Raw genomic sequence first — 15,830 nt, 5'->3', positions numbered from 1 at the left:
TGACACACAGACTCAAGAGGCAGACAAGAGCAGCTAACATTTGGAAATGGCAGCTTAAATACTGGAAACTCTGATAAGCTAAGGCTGCTAAGCTCATGCTGTTTATGGGCTGTGATAAAATCAATATTTCATTCTCATTCTGTTGTTTGAGAACAATAACAGAAAAAAATGTGTACTTGAGAACATATTTATTGGGAACTGAGCTGTGAATGTAGAGTTTGTCAGAATACATCATGGTCACAAAAATCCTGAGCAGAGCAAAGTGGCGTAGTTAGCATTAGCTGCATACATTGTAGAAAGCAAGGGGAAACAGTGTTAGCATTAGCTGCTAATGGCAGCCTACTTAGCATTAGAATTAGCAGATAATGCTAATTCACCTGAAATTAGTATTAGCTGCTAATAGTTTTAAACCTTAAATTAGCATAAACAGCTAATGGCAGCCTACTTAGCATTAACTACTCACATTGTAACCCAAGGGAAAAGAGTATTAGCATTAGCTACTGAAACTGTTAAAAAGTAAGGCAAAACAGTATTAGAATTAGTGGATAATACTAACTCACCTAAAATGAGTATTAGCTGCTAATGGCAGCCTATATAGGATTAACTCAACACGTCATTATAAAGAAGTGGAAAAGAGTATTAGTATTAGCTAGTCTCATTTTATTAAAAGTAAGTGTAACATTATTACATTAGAGGATAATGTTAATTCACATCAAATTAGCATTAGCTAATAACGGCAGCCTTCTCTGCATTAGCTGCTGTCATTGTTATAAAGCAAAGGAAAACGGTATTACCATAAGCTGCTAATAATTATTCACCTCAAATTAGAGTTAGCCGCTAATGGCAGCCTACTGAAGATTAACTCCTAACATTGTTATAATGCAAAGGGAAAAGACTATTAGCATTAGCTAGTCACATTGTTAAGATTGAAGGGAAAACAGTGTTAGCATTAGCGGATAATACAAATTCACCTCAAATTAGTATTAGCTACTAATGGTTTTTTTACCTTAAATTAGTATTAGCTGCTAACAGCAGCTTAATTATCACTAGCTACTAACATTGTTATAAAGCAAGGGAAAACATATAAGCATTAGCTGCTAATGGTTTTAAGCCTTAAATTAGCATTAGCCGCTAATATTAGCCTACATAGCATTAACGCCCCACATCGTTATAACATAGGGCTTTGGAGCGTGATGTCATGGGAGGGGCGTGGCCAGGATTTTTGGTTGAGGCGCCATGTTTCTGGGCCAAACAAAGCGCTAGCGAAAGAGGAGCGAAAGCACACGGATAACACCAACTGTGGTTAGTACTTGCTGTGTGGTTGGTTGTAATGTTAGATCGCACGACCGGCAAGAGAAAAAGCTTGAAAATGTTTTTTCTTTTCATTCGTTCCCCACCTGGAAGCAACATGAGGGAGCTCATGTAGCGGATGTTACCAAAAGAACGTGTCTAGCAGCTGTGAGACGAGCTGATATCAGTTCTCTTCCATCTCCAAATATCTGTTGGTGTGCTCCAGACATTTTCATTCCGGTAAGTTCTAAATATGTTCATATCACTCTTTATAGCCTATTAGTTTTATTTCTGATGCGCTCTGAGGTCATAGCAAATTAAAACAAACATCCTAATGAGTGATTTTGCAGAACTACGTGCTATTTATAGAGTTGCTAATTATTTGGCATTATTGCAGGCAAACCAGCCTATGAAATGGATGAAACACATCGTGATTGGGTTCCAGCGCTACACAAGGGCCACTCCGAAATCCCTGCTTCAAACATACCACCATGCCAATCAGATTACTTCTTCCATGTGAGGGTGAAGAGGTGACCGTTCTGGATAAGATCATGAAGGTTCGCTGCGTTTGGTGAACAGTGTGGTAGTAAAACCAGGGGAATAGGAAACTTGCTCTTGTTAAATACTCTTAAAAGTCTTGTGCTGTATATATATAGCGGTAATTTTTCAAAAGAAACAGTAAATTAAGTAGTGTTAGTATTGGATGGAAAGAGTGTCATGATTTTGTGTAAACATGGTTCCTTTTGTAAACTATAAATGACATGGATTCTACATTGTAACTGATGTGAGGTTCTATAAAGTGGTTTTAATTTAAAAAAAAAGGCAAAAATGTGTTTGTTTCTTTATTCAACTTTTGAACAGTGGTACTTAGTAAGTACATATTCAGTAAATGCAAATTATTTACATGGCAATGCACTTATGGCATAAATCTAGACCCCCTAGATAAAAAAAAATGATGGTTCATTCCCACAACCCACAGTTGTACTGTGTTCCAGCAGTGTATCCAGTAACGGTGACAACTCCTCCAGAGTTAGGATGGTCTGTTTATGTTTTGATTGAGAGCCTTTTTTTGGGCAGCTGGAGAGGAGAAGTCTATCTTATGGCTAACCTCTGGCTGTATCTTGCTCATATTACCTGGCAAAACCCAGTATGCAGGTTCAGATGTAACAGTCCTTGTGCCACGGATCCGCACTGTTGCTTCTACTTTAAACAGAATTTTAAAGTAGAAGCAAGTATTTCATACGGGTCCACATTTCCAATGCACGCTATTTTCTGCAAGTACCGTCTCTTTGCATTCAGATGCAATGTGTCTCATCCTTTTTCTTTTAAACTGCTTCTAAGCATGTTTCTAGCAACCGTCATTCCAACACAGTGTGTTTGTTTTGATTCGTGGCCCAGATATATGGTGCTGCACTCCCACAATACATTGCGGCGTTACGTCAACTCCAAAGCCCTATAAGGCAAAAGAGTATTAGCATTAGCTACTCACATTTTTAAAACCGAAGGGAAAACGGTAAAAGATTAGTTGCTAATGATTTTTTATCTCAAATTAGCATTAGCTGCTCACATTGGTTGAAACCAAAGGAAAACTGTCTCAGCATTAGCAGACAGTGCTAATTCATATCAAAATAGCATTTGCTGTAACAGCGGCCTACTGAGCATTAGCTGCTGACATTGTTATAAAGCAAGAGACAACGGTATTAGTTATTAGCTGCTAATTGTTTGTCACCTTAAATTGGCATTACCCTCTGATGGCAGCATACTTAGCATTAACTCCTCACCTCTTCTTATAACATAAGGGAAAAGAGTATCAGCATTAGCTACTCACATTGTTATAAAGGAAAGGAAAACAGTATTAGCATTAGCAGATATTGCTAATTCACATCAAATTAACATTAGCTGATAACATCAGCCTACTTAGTATTGGTGGCTCACATTGTTTGAAACCAAAGGAAAGCAGTGTCAGCATTAGCGGATGATACTAATTTACATCAAATTAACAATTAGTTGCTCACATTTTTATAAAGCAAGGAACAACGGTATTAGCATTAGCTGCTAATGAATTTTCACCTTAAATTAGCATTAGCCACTAATGGCTTAGTTAATGCCTTAACATTAACTCCTCACATAACGCAAGAGAAAAGGGTATAAGCATTAGCTATTCACATAGTGAAAAAGGAAGGGAAAATTGTGTTAGCATTAGCAGAAAATGCTAATTCATATCAAATTAGTAATAGTGGCAAACTGCGCTAATCAGGGCAGTTAACACTGCTAACGGCCCCAAACAGCTGTTCCACAGTAACTGTAGCCCTGACAACACAACAACTGAGAGTGATTGTTGTTGGACAAAATATGTTCTGCTGCTAATCATCCACAGCAATACAATTAGCATAGTGATATTAGGCTGCTGTTAGCTAGCAGTGGGGGGTGTTGGGGTGGGGGGGGGGGGGGGGGGGGGCTCTTTTTGTGACTGACTAGAGGATTCAAACCAATCAGATGACAATATTCACATGACTCCCACTCTTTGAAGTGTATTTGTGAAAATGTTGGACTGTTCCTTTATCAGTGTCTAACAGTATGTTTATGAGAGCCATGTCGAGAGAGAGAGAGTTTTGATACGTGAGAGATTTGTGATGTTTAGTGTGTTTGGAGGCTACAGTTAGTGTTTAGTTAGTGTGTAGTGTAGTTGTTGTTTTGTGTGTCAGTTCTACTAGTGAATGTCACAGTTGCTGCCTTAAAGCCACCAAAGGCAGATTGCAGTGTAAACGCTGTCTGATGTGTGGTGTTGATGAATGTGTCAGAACTAATCCAAAGATATAATCCTGTGCAGTCTGGAGAAATGGCCATCATCCAGTCTGTCCTGTTTCCATCAATCACTGTCTGGTTGGCCTCAGTCATGAAGCATGACGGGGCCAGACAATAAGGTCTTTAGAGAGGCTCATCTGTGCTGTCTTTCCTCCATCCAGGACCTGTAAAGGTCCAGAATGAGGAAATGGGACAAACACATCTCTACAGACCTTTCCCATCATGGAGATAAACTGTTCACATTTCTTCCTTCAGGCAGACGATACAGAGTGTTGTTAACAAAAAAAACAGACACCACAGACAAGTCGTTCCCTCGGGCTTTCACTTTGTTGAACACTGTGAATGTTCATGTGTATGAGAGCCATGTAATGTCCATGTGTGCATGCTGAAAGACACGGTGCTCGTTTGACCCCACTCCTCCTTTCAGGGTGGAGCCTGCTGGAGTCCGATGGTTGAGACCAGGTCTGAGGAAGTGTAAGTGTGTTTTAATGTGATTCTTGAAAACAAAGCAGCACACATTCAACCATCTTCAAATTGTCACATCACTCATTCACATCTCTGATGTCAGGAGTCATCATCAAAGTGTCAATCAATGAACAGATGATGGATCAATAACTGCAGCTGGATTGTGTTTGTTCTCTCCATCAGATTCATGTCAACTCACAATCGACACAAACACAGTAAACACAAACCTCCAACTGTCTGACAACAACAGGAAGGTGACGCATGTGAAGGAGGCTCAGTCATATCCTGATCATCCAGACAGATTTGATGGTATATTGTGTCCTCAGCTGCTGTGTAGAAATGGTCTGACTGGTCGCTGTTACTGGGAAGTCGAGTGGAGAGGAACGGTTTATATATCAGTGAGTTACAGAAGAATCAGAAGGAAAGGAGGCAGTTATGACTGTTTGTTTGGATACAATGATCAGTCCTGGAGTCTGAGCTGCTCTGATACATATGGTTATTACTCTGTCTGGCACAATAACAGAGTAACATCCATCTCCTCCTCCTCTTCCTCTGTCTCTAACAGAGTAGCAGTGTATGTGGACTGTCCTGCTGGCACTCTGTCTTTCTACAGAGTATCCTCTGACACTCTGATCCACCTCCACACCTTCAACACCACATTCACTCAAACTCTTTATCCTGGGTTTAGACTCTGGTCTGGGTCCTCAGTGTCCCTGTGCTGAGTTGAGTGTAAAGAGTGTCTCCTGTTAGAGAAACAATTTGTTGAACAGATAGTTCAGTCTGTACATGTTTGTCTCTTGCACTCAGAAACACGTTTTCAGATTCATGGATTCAATCAGTTGATGTTTTAAACTGTTCTAAATGAATCTTTGTAAACTTCTTCCTATTCAGTCCTTTAAAGATGGAAGCTCCCATTATTCCAGGATCCACATGTTGTTTTTCTGTCTTTTTCCACTCAAAGCTTCACAGTAAATATCAGTATGTTGTGTTTCTCTGAAGCTCAGTTCACAACCAGCTCGTCTGCATTTTCAACAAGTCTGAGCTCATTAAAATGAATCCAAATGCTTGATTTCTCTTTCTTAATGGGATGTTTCCATCATGATAAGTGGACATCCAATAGTACTCAGTGTATCAAATATTAAAGACATTAAGCATCTCTCATGTTTCTGTTGTTCTATAAACACAGCTGATTTTAAACCTGATCCAATCACAGAAACATTAAGTGTCCCATATTGATCAGATCAATACGTACAGCTCTGATGTCACTAACATCTCCTTGAACTCTTCATTGGTGATTTGTGACCCTCTGCTGGTGAGAAGATGAACTGTATGATGTCGGTTAAATGAGCACAGATGAGATGAAGTGTTTTTAAATCTGCTTTTTCTAATTTTTCAGGGTCCTGCTCCAGGAAACAGCTTCAACAAACTCTGGCTTTCAAAATAAGACCTCAGTCTGAGTTTTTAAAAAAGCTCTTACTTTGGATGGAATTGACATGTAATATTCATGTTATCTGTAGTCCATCAATGGGCGTTATTAGCAGTTATCAGCTCCATAACTGTGGCTGAGATTGGCCCTCCTGCACCTGCTAGCAGGCTCAGTAGGTCGTTATCACCAATTGGTTAGCCGGATCACTGTGTCGCTGTTGGAGGGACGATGAATCCAGATCCAGTACAGACAGACTCCACTTCACACTGAGATGGGCGCATAGCAGCTAATCTTACACCCCTGAAAACAGGGGGAAAGAATCACGAGTGTGATTTTGACTTGCGTCTCTCATGCAGTTCTTTATTGCAATCAAAATGAACATAAATGTTTCACATTCTGTATTGCTTAATGTCACATGGTGGAAGGAAACGCTAAATAATAAACCAAAATGATAAAGTGCTTACTATACATACACCTGAACATGTTTCCTGACAAAATGGTTGACAATAGCAACGTTTCTAGCTCCTGCCGTTAGCTTAATGGACATTATACAGTACCAAACTGAGGCTCAAAACCACCGTGTCTCTGTGCACAAAACGATTGTGATATAATGCTTCTAAAGCTTACAAAACAGTGAAGGGTTACCTATTAAATATCTTAACAATGTACAGATTGCCTATATATGAACTTTTAATCACTTTTACCTGAAAACAGGGGGAAAAGAATTACGAGAGTGATTTTGACTTGCATCTCTCATGCAGTCAGAGAACACCAGCCCATCCACATCAACGGTGTCAAGGTCGAAAGGGTCAGCAGCTTCAAGTTCCTTGGAGTCAACATCACTGAGGACTTCTCCTGGACCCTTCACACAGACACTGCTATCAGGAAAGCTCGCCAGCGGCTTTACTTCCTGAGGAGGCTGAGGAAGTTTAGCATGAACGCCAGCATCACCTCAAATTTTTACAGGTGTGCAATTGAGAGCTTGCTGACGAGCTGCATCACAGTTTGGTACGGAAGCTGCTCTGCCAGCAGCCGTAAATCACTACAGAGGGTGGTGAAGGCAGCAGAGCACATCACTGGCACGAGGCTTCCTGCCATTCAGGACATTTATCTCCAGCGATGCCTCCGTAAAGCACACAGCATCATCAAGGACCACAGCCACCCAGCACATCAGCTGTTCTCCTTGTTATCATCTGGCAGACGTTACAGGAGTCTGTCTGCTCGGACTACAAGACTTAAAAACAGTTTTTACCACCAAGCCATACGACACCTCAACCACAACACTTAAACACACACAACACAGCACTCAGAAGCTACCCTGCAGCTTCACAAGTACTCTGTTTAATCTGCACTGGTCACTTCACTTTATTGTTATTGTAATTTATATTTAAAAAGTGCAATACTGTAATTTTCTGCTGCTCATTCCTGTGCAATATCCCATCTGCCCTCCCGTCATATTTCTTTTCAAGATTTTCTTATTTAATCACTAGTGTACATATATTTATATTTATAGATACATATATATTTAGTCATCTTTTCTCTTTTACCATGTCTCTCTAATATTTTGCTCTTTACTATTTTTCTATTTTTTATTTTATTTTATTATATTATATTTTATTATATTTTCTCCTACTGTATCATGCTGCTGAGTGACTGCTGCTCGTCAAACACATTTCATTGCAATGTTGACCCTGTGCTAACTTGCATATGACAAATAAACCTGAAACTGAAACAGTTGTTTATTGCAATGAGGAGAGCGCGCGAAAGCCCCCTAGTGGAGATTAGTGACACTACTAATCGATCCCAGAAAAGGCTTACTAACCGATCAGTGATGTATAGGTCACAGTTCTCTTAAATAAAATGAAAGCCATTAATATAACATGAAAAATAATAACCTCTTAACCATTTTCTTACCATATTTACATTATTTTTGTCTGTATATCAACTAATATGAATTAGTATTAACTGAACCCTTTTATATTCAGTAATCCTTCAACATGTCACACTAACTACTGTAAAAATGTCTATTTAATCAGTTTGAATATGATTTCCTCATGAACAGAAACAGATTTTATAATGAAAAGGCTTCTGAACGTCACTCTTTTGCCACAACCATCATCTGTATGATGGAAGTTGAGCCTGGAAATAGTTTTTTGCTAGTATATTACTTTAGCTGATGCTAACTTCAAAGCATGCCATGAGAGTGTTAATAACGTTACTAATGTTCAGTTACACTTTACTAAAGAAGGAAACTTAAATAAAGAAGGAAACATTGGCTCTGTTTTATCTGCTGGGCCCAAAAGTGACTCCCCGTACACTGAAAAAAGTGATATTGGCTCCTTTTAGATATAGCATATTTTATTTTGGTATATCTTTTTAATTCAAATGAGTAATTCCGCTCTACATATATAATTCGAGTAACTCCAGAATACATTCCCTGCGTTTTAATCCAATTAATTTTAGTTAATTAAATGTAGCTCAAAATGCTTAAGTATGTTTTTCATAGCATCCTGCTGGGCCATTTTGCGCATGCGTTAGGACAGGCCACCATTTTGCGCGTGGACTGAAAAAGCGGACGCTTTGTGTGCTGCAAGCGGGCTCAAGTTAATCACAAAACTTCGTGTAAAGGTGGTCTAGCTTCGGTAAGTAAACCTTTTACGGTCGTTTTTGTTTTATTTTTTTTTACTTCAGTCAAAGCATGTTGACTGTTTAAGACGTGTGCACATGGAGAAAGAAGTCTAAGTAGTTGTACACCTCTGAACTTTGTCGTGATTTGACTTAAGCTAGCTATGTGCTCTATTAGCTACTGCTCTATTAAAAGAGTAATTGTATTGATGAAAACTGCTACGTTAAAATGTCATATGTTTTTAGCTTAGTTCTGGTGGCACACTTTGTACTAACAAATTATGAAACGAGGCAATTTCTCTGTTGTAGTTAGCTGTAAAGTTCACTGTACAGACAGCCTGCAGTTTAGAAATCGTCCCTCCCGCCACAACATTGGCATTAAGGAATAGTCGGGCGGGGGAGGGGGCTTCTGAACACACCTGCACAGTCAGGGGTGCAGTAGGAAATAAATAAGTAGGATTGGCGTTGCACAACGTCTTTTGTGCAGAAACAAATAATGGTTGTAAATTGTGGAGGAGAATAACTCAGTGGTTGCCAATAATGTGAGATCAAAAGGCACTGAGAGTGATGTTTGTCAGGACTGAAATTAACTCAGAAAAGAATTTGCTTCACGTGATAGAGCTGTTGAATGCAAGACCTGTCAGCGGTCTGGTTTAGCATTTGAAGCCTCGCTAAGTGCTTCCAAACCGCTGCATTTAATCTCAGAGAAAACTAACACAGAGAAGTAAAGCAAGTGTGTAAGTTCATCTCTTTATGTTTGCATAGTATTTCCATGTTGAGCTTAACAACCGATGTATGGAGCCACAGTTGGACTGGCTGTCAGAGTTTTGTATTGAGGGGGAAAGGAAGCGATTTGTTTCGTACCTCAGCTAGAATGAAAAAAGACACAAAGCTGGAGTTATTTGGTGTCTTCACGCTGAACAGCTAAAACTTCTTCCCTCATTCTCCCCCCTCCCTCTCCTGTTGCTACTTCAATCATGAAACTGATCAATTATCAGCTGATCGGCTTTTCTGTCGCTAGTCCTGTCTCTCTTGTTTGTTAATCGCCCAGTTTGCGCTAGAAAGAGGAAAACGGCAGATAAACAACAGCAGCTTTCTATGTAGCTGACAGCTGGTAACTGTGCAGGGGCGGGTCTAGCAAAGTGTTGCCAGGGGGCCAGGTAGGGCATTAACAGGGAAAGGGGGGGACAAAGAAATAATTTTCTTTCTTATTCTCATTTAAAATGTCTAGCTTTTAATAAATAATTATCTAAATCTTACAACCAAAGTAGTGATCTGGTTAAATGTATAGAAATCCATTATTGTATGTAGTAAATATTAAGTCTAATATATACCCTAGTAATAGTAGTACATATAGCACTTTTTCCTTTGGGAAGTTACCATCTGTGCTGTCTGCAAGTGTATTGAAGAAAAATGTTGAATCTAATTATTGTAGAAAAATAATTGATTTCTGTGCATTAAAGTAGATTACGTCAATTAAGCATTATGAGGCAGAGGGTGGGGGTGGTTTCCTAATATTTTTGCTGGGAGTTGGCAGCCCTATTAGTTAGGTTGTTTAATATTTCTATGTACTGTTTAGAATACCTGAATAAGGAGGATGGTGTAAGTTTTTTAGGTTGATCAGTATTGCTGAAGTATAAAATATTTTGGGTGCAGTGTATTTTTTGCATACAGGTATAACAGAATAGCTTTAATGTTTTTTTTAAACTGAGTATGAACTTATACAAAATGCAGCAAAATATTTATTAAAAAAAACAGTTTTATTTATTATAAAATACACTATAATCAAATTTATGATATCGGTATCGGACATAAAAAAGTGGTATCGTGCCATCTGTAGTTTGTACAGAGGCACAGGTAAGATTTGTTTTGTTACAAGGGAGTATCATGAAATGGCTTGGAAATGGTAATTGTTTGTCTTTCTAAAGTCCTCATTTTAATTTTTTGTAGTTGTGTTCCTTTTCTGGCAGATTTTCTTCCCCTTATGTGTTATTGTTTATTCAAGCAAACGGTGTTATTTTGGTAAGTACATGCAAATCCCTTACATATTTATCACAACAGTATTGCAGTGACAAGTTTATCTATCTCATCTTAAGGGTTCTTGTGATTATTAATATTGATATTAATTAATATCAGTTAATACATATGATTAATATAGTTTAAGAAAAGATGCCTCTATATTTTGTACATTTTTTTCTTTTGTTTGTTTGTTTAAAGATTAGGGCGTAGAACACTGATTCCATGTGTTGCCAACAGTTCCCATCCTTTAGAGCAAATTATTTAAAGTTGAACATGAAAGTTGCTGGCTGTAACATAGTTTTTGTTTTTTTCTTTTATTTGATTGTTCAATTGGCACGGTTATGGTATTGCTTTCTAACCTGATCAGATTTTAGGTGCACTCTAGATCAGTGTTTCCTAACCCTGTTCCTCAAAGACCTCTGTCCTGCATTTTTTAGATGTCTCCTTGCATCGCCACACTGATTTGAATTAATGTTTAGCCTAATTTCTTGATTAAGTTGTGCACGAGTCTGTCACTGACACAGTTGATATGTCAGGGTGCACTGAAGCAGAGAAACATCAAAAATATGCAGGATGGGCATCCTCAAGGAACAGAGTTGGGAAAAGAATGCTCTAGATAATACAGCCTACAAGCATACTTCTAAGATGCATCCATTCTTGTAGGTTAACCACGGCAAAAGCTTTCTTTGTGTAAAGTACTAAGTGTGTTTTTTGTTTTTGTTTCAAATTTTCTCTCTTTGTTGTATGTCCAGTTTATGTGGAAGTGTAAAGACTGCAGTGCAGAAGTTTCTAGACGATCAGAACTTCTTAAGCACTATAGACTGAAACATAGTCATTTTGGGCGTGGCCATCACATTAAGTGCCTATATCCTGAGTGTCCATGTCTTTTAAAGACTTGGAATTCACTTCTGACACATTTGTCAAGGAATCATAGCAATACCCCAGAGCACTCTGACAAATTTGCAACTTTTTCCTGTCAGTTATGTGGTTGTAGTGAATTAGGAACAGAGCGTGAATATTTTGTGCACATTAGCCGTCATTTAAAAAACAATGAGACAGTAACATGTATGTTTAAAGGTTGTGACTACAAATCAAATATTTACAGTACCTTTAAGTCACACAAAAGTCGCAAGCACAGTTTACACTCGCTGGTAGACTTCAAAGAGGATATTGTCAGAGGATCTTTTGCAACTGAAACTGCAGAGCATGATGCTTCAAATGCTGAGGAATTGTGGGGTGACAAACAGCCTGTTGATTTAGAGACATCAAATGATCATGAAGACGTAGTTCAGCTAAAGCTTGCGGCAGTGTTATTAAAACTAGAAAATATTTTTCACGTTCCAAGTGCTGCAGTTGATGAACTTTTGGAGGAATTTCAGTATTTGTTGGGCACAGCATCTTTGTGTAGTGCAGCAAAAGTTATCCAAGACACATTGAACAGTCACAGCTTGCAAATAGACCAGTCAGTCATTGAAGAACTTGCATCTGCACTGTGTACATCTAATCCTGTGTATAAATCGGTAGGTAAAGGCTGTCCCCTAGCAACATCCTTTAAGCGCAAAAATTTCTACAAGGAAAATTTTAAAGTTGTAGAGCCTGTAGAGTATGTGTTGGATGAAAAAAATAAAAGAACATTTCAGTATGTTCCAGTTTTAAAGGTTTTACAGCAGCTTTTCAGTGATTGCCACGTTCTTGCTAAGGTTTTGGATGGTAGTCGCATAACAGAACAAAGTGGGGAAGAAGTGATTTACAGGTCTTTTAGGGAGGGGTTGTTTTTCAAAGAAAACAGTTTTTTATCAGCAGGTGAATTGCGAGTTTTACTGAATTTGTATATTGACGATTTTGAGATTTGCAATCCACTTGGCACTTCCCGTAAAAAGCACAAAATTTGTGCCATATATTGGACTATTAGCAATTTACCACCTGCTTGCCATTCATCACTGACTTCCATTTATCTGGCTTTACTCTGCAAGTCTGAAGATGTAAAGACATATGGATATGAAAAGATTCTAGAGCCGTTGTTGAGTGATCTTGTTACTTTGGAAAGTCAAGGGATTTTTATTGCACATCTTGGAGAATTTCTCAGGGGCACAATACAGTGTGTCATAGCAGATAATTTAGGAGCACACAGTATTTCTGGATTTATTGAGAGTTTTTCAGGTGAATACTTTTGCAGATTTTGTGAGGCCAAAAGATCTGATATTCAAGAAACGGAGGTTAGTTCAGGTGCGTTTACTCTGAGAAGCAAAGAGACACATGAAATGCATGTAAGTTCTGCACAGAGTAATGCAAAACCATGTCACGGTGTTAAAAGACGGTGTGTTTTCTCTGCACATCTCTCCCATTTCAGTGTTTGCAGTGGATATCCTCCAGATATTGCACATGACATTTTTGAGGGCATATTACCAGTTGGGTTGGCATACTGCCTGAATATCTTAATTTTGAAAAAATATTTTACACTTGACAGCCTCAATGAGTCCATTCTGACATTTCCCTACAAATGGGCAGAGAAGAGTAATCACCCTCATGCTATTCCAAGGACTTTCATGCAGAACAAAAGCATTGGAGGAAATGCTCATGAAAATTGGAGTCTCTTACGATTCCTTCCATTGTTGGTAGGACACTTGGTACCTCCAGATGAAACAGCTTGGCAGGTAATTTTGGACCTAAAGGACATTGTTGAACTAGTTGTTGCACCAGTACACACAGAACAATCAATTGCTTTCCTTGAGTCTAGAGTCTCTGACCACAGATGTAGGTTGAAAGAGCTGTTTCCAGGACTGAAGCTGTTACCAAAACATCATTTTGTGGAGCATTATCCACAGATGATTAAATTCTTTGGGCCACTTGTTGGCATGTGGACCATGAGGTTCGAGGCAAAGCACAGTTTTTTCAAACGGGTTGTTCGTCACACACGGTGCTTTAAAAATGCGCTACTGTCACTGGCAGTGAAACATCAGTTCATGATGGCATACCACTTGGAGTCTGTCACAACTGTAAGGCCAAGCCTAACTGTCTCAGCTGTTTCTACTGTCTCTGTTGACATTCTGCATCATGATGTACAGCGAGACTTGAAAATTAAATTCCCTGATATTACCCATATTCAGCTCACAAAGAATGCTTCTGTGAATGGAACAAACTACAGGCCTGGCATGATTGTAGTTTATGGCTCCTCTGCTGGATTGCCTGAATTTGCAGAAGTTGTCCAAATGGTTGTTGTGGAGGAAAACCTGAGCTTCATTGTCAAAGAGATGGGTGCCTGGTATAGGGAGCATTTTAGAGGTTTTGAACTTTTTCCCACATCACACATCTCCCTCGTTGATCTTGGTGCCTTGGTAGACCAGTACCCCTTGGCAGATTACAGGATTGGAGGCCGGCGAATTGTCATACTTAAAAGATTCATTCATATAGAAGGTAGTAAATGTTGTCTTCAATTGCATGTGTTCAGTTGCATGTGTTCAGTTGCAGTTATCTTCATGGCAACAGGAGGGGTTATTTTTAATAAAGATTGGATACTTCCCACAAGGGTAATATTTTTTTTTACATTACATTTGAGTTCTTTTGGCCAAACATGCCTCATGTTGTCATAGGTCTTAAAAAAAACATCATTGATGATGCTCAAAACATTTTGATAAAGGATGAATTGCAACACATACCACTAAAAGCAAAGTGACACTTTTTGAGGATTCTGGCCGACGTATGCAAAAAACCAGTATGAAGCTATAGAATAAAATTAAATAAACTGCTTTTTACCCGTAAAACCTGTGTTGCAGTTCTGCACTCTCGTGCTCCCTAATAAAATTATTCAATGCAATATTTTAACTTTTTTTTTCTCCTAATGTCTTTAAAAATCAGATTGAAGAATGGCAGAGCAGCTGAAGCTGAGAGTCATCGTGGCAGATGATGATTTTAGGAGACTTGACGTTCCATCTGGGATGCCAAGAACTTTGACTGATCTTCAGAGCACAATTCGCCAAGCATTTGGAATTGAAAGAGACTTTCGTATTCAATTCATGGATCCTGACTTCAACAATGAGTTTATGAACATAACATCAATGCAAGACATTCAAGACCGAAGTACAATCAAACTTGTGTACATGGCAAATCTGGATACAAGTGCATCTTTGTCAAAGCAGTATCCCACATGCAGTCTTGACTCCTCTGCAAGTCCAGAAAGTATTCAAAGAAACTCCAGTCTCTCATCGTCTTCATCCAACTCAGACAGCACCATAATTCTACCACAGTCAGACAGTGAGCTGAGATCATGTGCATGGCCTCGCGAGTTTACTATTCCTCGATTTTCATTCAATGTAGAGGTGCAACTTCAGCGTGGAAATGAGACCTTCAGAGAAACTGGAACTCGGCTCAAGATTACTCCAGGTGTTAAATCTGACATCTTAGAGAAGCTAGCTGAGGCGATTTTTCAGTTTACTGCTTATCCTCAAAATTACCAAAATCGATGAAGTTGGCACTGATCAAAAAATTTCCTTGTCTGCAAGAGCCATCTGCCACAGGTTACTATGGCTGGATGATTAGCCTGAAATATAAGATGGCTAATTACAGGACAAAGATGCGCAACATTGGCTGTCCTGAAGTGACTATAAATGCTTTGAAAAACAAATCCAGTGATGATTGCCTCCCAGCCAAAAATGTTAAGAAACCTAAAAAGGCTGAGGTCAATTTTTGTCCATTACACCCAGCTGGCGAAACGGATGACAGTCTAGAAAACACCAGGGTTGAGCTTTTGACCGACGTCAGACGAAGAAACAGTGCCTCAGATGTAAGGCAGAAGATGTCAAGAACATTTTCCTACCGTAGACAAGAGGTGGTGCAGGGAAGTCCAACTGCTGGGGAGTTTAAAGCTAGGTGGCCTGCACTTTTCCAGATTAATGAGGTAAAGGCATGCTTTTTTTGCTGAGTGTTCTTGTCAGTAATTCCTTATGTTATACATTAATTAATCTGGGCCACTTGGATTAAGACCAGTCCAAATATAGGCATAAAGAGGCTGGCATTTATAGTTATTGTGTCGTTAAATGCTTGACCTGTGTACCATACAGAGTATTTATGTGAGCAGCACTTAAAATACAAGTTGTGTATGAAAAACATAAGTGACTTAAAGTGTAGAAACATGAATAAAATTAATTTTTGATTTTTCTTATAAATACTTAAATAATCAAATATCTTTTTAAGTTTGCAATAC

The 15,830-nt window shown here is 38.8% G+C and overlaps 1 protein-coding gene across 1 annotated transcript in view; it reads left to right on the top strand.

Annotated features, from left to right (window-relative positions):
- LOC134621491 (NACHT, LRR and PYD domains-containing protein 12-like) overlaps positions 1-5,310 on the top strand; it is a 328,927-nt gene extending 323,617 nt beyond the window's left edge. The window contains exons 12-13 of the mRNA XM_063467956.1: positions 4,523-4,569; positions 4,744-5,310. Coding sequence (XP_063324026.1) covers positions 4,523-4,569; positions 4,744-5,282 — 586 coding nt within the window. The 3' untranslated portion in view covers positions 5,283-5,310. The remainder of the gene's footprint in view (positions 1-4,522; positions 4,570-4,743) is intronic.
- Positions 5,311-15,830: the final 10,520 nt, after the last annotated feature.

Source organism: Pelmatolapia mariae, linkage group LG3_W (assembly GCF_036321145.2).
Source record: "Pelmatolapia mariae isolate MD_Pm_ZW linkage group LG3_W, Pm_UMD_F_2, whole genome shotgun sequence".
NCBI classification, from domain to species: Eukaryota; Metazoa; Chordata; class Actinopteri; order Cichliformes; family Cichlidae; genus Pelmatolapia; species Pelmatolapia mariae.
This window is presented reverse-complemented; position numbering and strand designations above follow the sequence as displayed.